We start from the raw sequence: 7,595 nt of genomic DNA, 5'->3' as shown, positions 1-7,595 counted from the left end.
GGACTGGGGCAAATGGTGTGTCTTAAAAGGCGGTAAATTTTAGGGAAGAACATAAGCCGCAAGTGAGTACGATATAAACTGGCTGAATAATTCAAAAGCCATCCGATGCGTTAGTTCTGCGTCGAGAGAAAAAAAAACAATGGTTTAAGAAGCAATTTATGTTTTGAATAGGACTAAAATTACTCGCTGGTTAAGTTAAAAACATCCGTTCCTATAACACGGAAATGTTCATTTCTTCAAAACCGTAACGATCGATATATCTATTTTTAACTCAGATCGCTTTATTTCTGATGAGAGAAAACAAATGAAACGACGGAGCTTTTAAACAGGCACATAGCAGATTGATCAAAACAACGAAAAATTACCTTTGACTTGATGGTTTCACGGTAGATGCAATGAAAAAGATATTTGAAAAAGAGGTCACAGACTCCTCACAGAGTCTTGCTAGATAATTCTCTCAGGCGAACTTTGGAAAATTTGAAACCTAGAACGTTTTAAAAAATATTTCACAACGCTCCATTGTTTTGACAGGGTTTCCACAAATCTCGCTGAAGAAACTTCTAGATTGACGCATATAATTTAACGACTCGTAGGCGAGTAAAGAATGAGGAACTTTGGGCTAATTTCACAAACAGCAAACAAGTTTGTATGAACTTAAATGACGACAGAGGCATCTAGCCTTTTCGTAATAAAACTGAGTGCTCTGAAGTGATAAAGCGATGCTCTTTAACAAGAAAACGACTGCAGAGGTGTAATGAGTTGAAATATTTATCATCAAATGGCGACGTAAAAATATCAACAAAGCTTTCAAATTTAAGTTGATGCAAAAGTAAAATTACAATTCAAAGTTCGTGGAAAAAAATTTGGTTCAGGATTAAACTCGTTAATACATTCACTCGCGTCACAAGGATTGCAGAATCAGGCGCAGATGACGAAGTCTCATGATTAAAATCAGTCATTATGCACGTCGAAATTAGTCAATTCAGCGGAACGCACTTTGCTAAACGGCCCGCTTTAATTCAACACTGTCTTAATTTTTTGGGGCAAAATTTCACTTTCTTTATCCCCACACCATTCTGTTCACGAGCAATTTAAGATTTAAATATTTCACGCCCTAGATAAAAGGCTAAACAGGTATTTCGTTTCTGCTTAACTAGAAATCACTTTCAAAACCAGCTTTACAAGCAATAAAGATATAGTTAATATCTTCGCGATTCCGCCAAACACACATTAAAGGTGTAATGAATACCTCACAAGCCTTACTGCAAATTACAGACTCTCTTTTCTTTTCCTCTTTAATAAACCCAAGAAGAAAACACTCGGTTTGACCAGGAACCGCGCGGCCGTCTAGTTAGGGCGGCATTTGAATAACAGTCGACGTTAATAATAACGTTACGTTACATTAACTGAATCCGTGTGTTTATCCCCGATCTGTACCATCGTCGTTCTCCTTTCATATTTTCTTTCTCTTTCGGTGTTATTGTTCCTTACCAAACTAATATCTTGACGTTTCATTCGCGTACAAAGTGATTTGAACGCCGAAACAAACGACTCAAAATGGGGCGACCGTAACACCTTTTACATTGTCCTATTTCTCAACAAGATGTCGAGCGTCTCTTTCGTCTTCACAACTCGCGGTATTTTTATTTGATTAGCCGCCGCAGGATTCTTGCGGAGCAGATATTGTCGCAGTTCGCAAAATGTTCCTTCTCTAACTGCGAAGAGTTTTAAGCAAGATATGCTTCCCTTGCGTCTAAACGACTCATAAACAGGACTGAATCTACATAACGCCTCGTCGATCTAAGATGTGGGAAACAAAAGAATAAAATTCCAATTAGACGAAAGGAAACAACCAGAAAACGTGGGCAATATTGCAGAAGAGACACGAAATGTTCAAAAGAACGACGCGGCACGAAAAGCCACTGAAAAAAGGAAAAAATTATGTGATTGGAGGATACATCAGTAACGCATACTTTCGTGATTTGTCCGGTCGTAATAGTTTGCTTAACTTTCAACTCAAAAAAATGCTAGGGTTTTGCGTATAATTTTCCTGTTGACCAGCGCGCGCTGAATGGATGGTTTTCGTTAAGGAAAAGGGAAGAGTGACGATGTGTTCACCCTAATGGTGGAACATCAATATGAATATTCTCCCTAATGTTCTTCATACATTTCTTAGGGTACTGACAAGGAGAATTTGTTTAACAATCAAAAGCTTCTTAAAATTGGCGATCATTTGCTTTATTCTCGTAACTCGTCACTGTGACTCAAGGGTGATATTGTAAGGAGAAATTAGATGCTTGTTACTCTCAGGGGGTCAAAGGGTCAATGATGATAACGATGATGGCGGTCTATTGTTAAAGGCCAGGGTAATTTCTCAACGCGAAGAAGGATAGCGCAGAGCAAGAGGGTTCGTAGTTACTAAGGAGGAGGCTTGTACCAACCGTTTCACAAACATACCTTCTGTTCAAGACCTTTTATATCATCTTCCTTCAGTTCCGTGTCACTCAATTCTATAAACAAAGCATAAAATGGCGCCACACTTTTTAGTTCATCACTCATTACGTGATTCTGCGTGCTAAACATAACGCTTTCCGCGCATGTGTAATCTACCATCTGAAGCTTCTGTCCTTCCTCGCCAAGTGCGGCCGTCAGTGCGTCGTAGAGAACGCGCTCGGACGTTTTTTCGGCTCGAACATTGAGTATTTGCCCTTGACGATACTGGAATTCTACTACAGGGCAACTGTTGTGAAAACGAGCAATCTTGACAACATCTCCGATTCTGTAACGGTACAATCCACTAGGGTTTGTCACTACCAACTCATAAAGTTTTCCAACTTCTGTGTTTTCACCAAACAGCGTCTGTAAAACAGAAATTTACGTCACCATATCAGAACAGTTTTGAATTAAACACACGGTACTTCAGTTTGAAAAACATTTACATTTCCACCGCGAGAGAAAAACTTCATTACAGAGATAATGGTCATTCGAATATCACGGGTTAATTTAGTGTTATCAACTGAGTTGATAACGTAAATCAGCCACCGTGAAGAGTTTCACAGCTGACGTTTGGAGCGTTCGCCCTTCGTCAGAGCGAAACCCAGTTGATAATATTTAATTACCCTGTTATACTCTCCCACCGACGCAGCACCACAGTTTCTTTAGAAACATACCCCCCCCCCCCCCTTTAATTGAATATTACTCGATTGCTCTGAAACTTTTGGTCGATTAGAAAAGCAACTCTGATCTGGGCTCGACCCATGACTTCTCGATCCAGCGCGCTACCCATAAGGCCACTTGGCTTCCCTTAAACAACACTAAGTTTCCTTACAACGCAATATTCCCTTAACCTTTCCCTTTTTGTATCCACTCTGATCCTTAAAATAATCCATTTGAAGCCGCAAAAAAAAAAAATCCAGACGATCATATTTAGATCAAAGGCAAATTATTTTCTTCCATTATAAAAACGGTTGAAGCCTTAAGTCAAAAGTAAAAAGTAAAAGTTCTTGCAATTTTCATCCAGGAGATTCGTAAAGTACATGATGAGTTAGTGTCGTAAAACTGAAAGCAAAGTTTTGACAACGGCCAATCAAAACCAAGAAAATATATTACCAGGGGCCAACGAAGAAAAGTTAAAAATTTGCAAACTGCAAACTGCATCTGATTGGTTGAAAGGGTGGCACGAGTTTTCTGGACCAATGACAGAGCGCAGCGAAGCAATCCAATGGGATCCCAGATTACTATGCTTTGAGCTTTTAAAAAAAAAAAAGGCACGTTAAATCGTCCTTACCTTCGGCTGTTCTTGACTGCTTTCTTCCACTGGAATGAACTCAAAGAACATTGCGCGGGGCACTAGCATGTAAACTGGGGTCGTTTCTTGTGGCCACAGATTAACTCCGATCAAACCTTCAGTAGATCCGTAAAACGGCGAGTAAATTGGCACGTCTCCCAAATATTTCTCCTTAAGTTTGCTGGCATACAGCTCTGATGAACCTTGGAACGGAGGAGGTAGAGGTGTTTGGCTGAGTATCGATTTAATTAGATTGAAACGTCAATTGATTTTTTTCTGGCGATTTAGCTCCTGTATACATGTTATGCGGTCCACTGAAGGTATTTATTAGAGCTTGTCACACAACACTACGTGACGAGGCGCGGGTAACCGCGGGAAAAAGAAAGTTGTTAATCCGGATTGCCTTCAACATCACATCGGAAAATGAATACCGGTTATCGTTGACCCTTTAAACCCTACTATCAGTATGCATATTCTCCATACAGTCCTCTATACATTCCTTAAACTGACGACAAGGAGAATTTGTTTAACAATCAAAAGCCTCTTTGGTTAGTGATCATTTCTTTTATTCTCATGACCTCAATGTGTGATTCAGGGGTGATATTGTAAGGAGAAATTATATGCTGGTCACCTAAGGGTTAAAAGGTTAAAGGGCGTATTTCACTATAACGGAGCTCGTTATCAGTTCAAGAGAGGAGTCAAGAAAAACGATGATCATTGTCTTAATTCGGTACTCATGTCTACTTTCTGTAAAGATAAATTAGATCTTAGTTATGGATTAAAAGTATTAAATCAATGTACCTGTTGAGCAAGCCAGGACTAAGTTAATATGTGGCCATACCCTCCTCACAATTCCATCAAATCCATTTGTAAATTCTCTCTCCAGTTCCACAGCTCGTTCTTTGTCAGGTTTGAGGAGACTATCTAGTTTACTTGGAAGAATAAGAAATACAAAGAATAATTATGTAAGATTATAAATCACCTAATGGTATGAAACAAAATTAGGTCTAACAATCAAAAAAATTCAAAAATTGATGCAGTAACAATTCAGATCACAGGTCACCTTCCCACCCCTCCCCCCAACAAGCAGCTCACCACCCCATCACCCCACAAACATGGGCACTTTGAGGGTAAGGTGCCCTTCTCATAAACACAATACAGTGCCCAGGCTTACTCTTGAGCCTGCAGTTCTTCACTGCAGGGCCAGGGTGCTCACCCAGTTATAATTACCTTCTCACATCTTCCTTGATGTTCAAAATTGGATTCACCCTTCCAAGTTCAACATCCTCCACGAGTGACTTCCACTGAGCCTCAAGTGCAAGAAGCCCTGAATACACCAGCTGAGCAAAATTTGCCTCCAAAATGCCAAGATTTCGATCCTTTAAAGCAAACAGCAAGTGAATATACAGGGTCTCTGGTTCAGTCATGATGTCAAAACCTGCTTTTGGCGTGGTGTAGAGATGGAGGATTCGTTGTGAGTTGCTAGGTGAAGAGGAATTTGGACCAATGGGCAGGCCTGAGGATGTGTAGCACCACTTAGGTGAATAAAAGAACTTCAAGCTTTTCTGCAGCTGGTAGGACTGTTTGGAAAAGTTTCAGAGAAGAAACATTGGTAGATAGCTGAGTATTAACTTTTGCTACAGTCTTGTATGCATTACCAACAGTCAAGAATACACCATGAAGGGTTTGATTTGATTCTTGCCCTAGGATTTGATTTGTTTCAAATCCCAGGGATTTGATATTTTCTTAACTCAGGAATTTTATATTTTCTTTATTCAAGGATTCCATTTTTTTTTTGTTTCTTGCCTCAGGGATTTGATTTGTGTGTTATCCTAGGGGATTCAATTCCTATCCCAGGAATTTGAACAGTTTCTTTTGCCAGGGATGTCTTACCCTAAGGGATTCTGGTTTTTTCTCACTCCAGGGATTTGATCTGCTTTATTCCCCATGTATCTAAGTTGTTTCTTAAATCCCAAAGATTTGTTTTGTGTTTTTTATCCTAGGAATATGATTTGTTTCCTATCACAGGGATTTGAATTGTTTCTGATCCCATAGATTTCCTTTTTTTGTAAGGGTTTCCTATCCCATAGATTTCTTTTGTTCCATATACTTGGGATTTGATTTGTTTCACACCCCAGGCATCTGATTGGTTTCTTACCCCAGGATAGGCCTCAAACATAGTATTTATACCAACAAGTACACCATTGGTGAAAAAGATGCGAGGGATGTCATTCGTAGTTGGAAGTAGACTGCTTTTGCCCGAGGTTCCAGAGGTGACACCCAGCTGGTAAGGGTCCTTTGCAGTGAGAACATTCTTCTCACCCTCAGAGATCTTTTCTGTAAGTATAAGATACATCATTTCACTCTTATATGAAATGTCTAATTAGGACTAAAAGGTACGTTGAGGACTCCAATTTGACAAGATTGTCCCCTGCATGGAAGAGATGGAACTGCAGTGAGGACAGGCAGTGTGTAAATTTGTTTGTCATTTCCTACTTACAGCATGTCTTTTTCTCCTTCAGTCAGTCAGTTAGCTGATCAGTCAGCCAGTCAGTCAGTCAGTCAATCAGCCAGTCAGTCAGTTGATCAGTCAGTCATTGGGTCACAGAGTCAAGCAGCAATTAAGTCAATCATTTAAGCAGTTAATCCATCAATCAGTAAGTCAGACAGTTATCTAATCAATCGTTCAGTCAATTAGTCATTCACTCATTCATTCAGTCAAAAAGTCTATAACTTATCATATAAAAAAATTAAACTGTTTTTGCTTTATCTAATTATATTAATTGCAGTTCTACACACATGCGCAGATCTTTTCAATTCTGTAGTTTTATGATAACACGCCTTACCTATATAAGATTCGTAGTGCTTGTATCTCGTCAGCGGGTGTTGACTGACATACTTGGCCTTGTCGTTAATGCCACCAAAATTGTACTTTAGTCCATATTCCGTATCAGCGTTGCTCTTAAGAATCTTAAGCAACGTTTCTTCTTGTACTTGGATGAAACTGATGCTGTCTTTTTCCAACTTTCGTGTCATTCTCGTCCCGAAGAGGGAAAATATGCAGTACTCTAAATGTTGTCGTAGCATCGAACTAAACGTGTGCAGCTCAGAACATCTCTTTCGCCGAATTTGGAGAATGATTCCTAAGACTGACAGTCCAGTTATTCCTACAGCCATACTAACGTAAACCGTTAACTTTCTAGCCGGCATTTTAAGAAAAATTGGATAGATCGTATGTTCGATTACATAATCTGTTCATACAAACACTGGAGTGTGCTGACAAAAAGAGCCTGGGTCCCACTCACTTCATGATTGAATGAAGCAGGGGAGGGGAGGACCGGTACATTTGTCAACTAAGCGTAGTTGATTAACCAGTCCTAAATCGTCCCCTTTTTATATTTCAACGAAAAATTACATTAACTTATAACACCTTTCTTTAAATACAACGGGACAAAATTTGGTAGGGGAAGGTAGGGTAAGTCTTACTCATATACCAGTAGGTGTGTTTTTACATAGTTACAGAAAAAGAGGTTATAAACTGATTTCTAAACAGTCTTATTCTATATTTGAAAATTTAATGACAGCCCATGTTGCACTTATGAAATTCTAAGCATACCAAAGTCCAGAAAAATGCAACCATCAAAATTTTAGACTTCTTCTTTCTTCTTATTAATCTTGTGTCTGGGAGAGCGCATTGCATGACAGGACCACACACCATTCATATTTCTGGGCCAGTGAACATAGCAATAAGACTGGATACACTGCTTTCTATGATGCTCCAACTTATGTAAGTGAACCGTAAGGACTT

At 39.3% G+C, this 7,595-nt stretch overlaps 1 protein-coding gene across 1 annotated transcript; it reads right to left on the bottom strand.

Annotated features, from left to right (window-relative positions):
* Window positions 1–853: 853 nt before the first annotated feature.
* On the bottom strand, window positions 854–7,039 carry LOC131789718 (uncharacterized). The gene is made up of 7 exons (XM_059106891.2): window positions 6,634–7,039; window positions 5,946–6,124; window positions 5,018–5,367; window positions 4,589–4,719; window positions 3,788–3,990; window positions 2,458–2,859; window positions 854–1,800 (listed from the first exon to the last, which is right to left on the bottom strand). The coding sequence occupies exons 1-7, from the start codon at window positions 6,995–6,997 to the stop codon at window positions 1,579–1,581; spliced, it is 1,851 nt and encodes a 616-aa protein (XP_058962874.2). The 5' UTR covers window positions 6,998–7,039; the 3' UTR covers window positions 854–1,578.
* Window positions 7,040–7,595: the final 556 nt, after the last annotated feature.

The sequence above is a fragment of the Pocillopora verrucosa genome, chromosome 14, assembly GCF_036669915.1.
Source record: "Pocillopora verrucosa isolate sample1 chromosome 14, ASM3666991v2, whole genome shotgun sequence".
Classification (NCBI taxonomy): domain Eukaryota; kingdom Metazoa; phylum Cnidaria; class Anthozoa; order Scleractinia; family Pocilloporidae; genus Pocillopora; species Pocillopora verrucosa.
The sequence above is the reverse complement of the archived record's forward strand: the minus strand, read 5'-3'. Positions and strand labels throughout refer to the sequence as shown.

Bases quoted from the DNA above. Each gene is read 5' to 3' on its own strand.
- LOC131789718 (XM_059106891.2), bottom strand. From the start codon at position 6,997: ATGCCGGCTAGAAAGTTAACGGTTTACGTTAGTATGGCTGTAGGAATA. The intron at 6,125-6,633 runs GTAAGGCGTGTT...TTATACTTACAG, and splicing joins GCACTACGAATCTTATATAG to AAAAGATCTCTGAGGGTGAG. The intron at 5,368-5,945 runs GTAAGAAACCAA...TTTTCCAAACAG, and splicing joins TGTTTGAGGCCTATCCTGGG to TCCTACCAGCTGCAGAAAAG.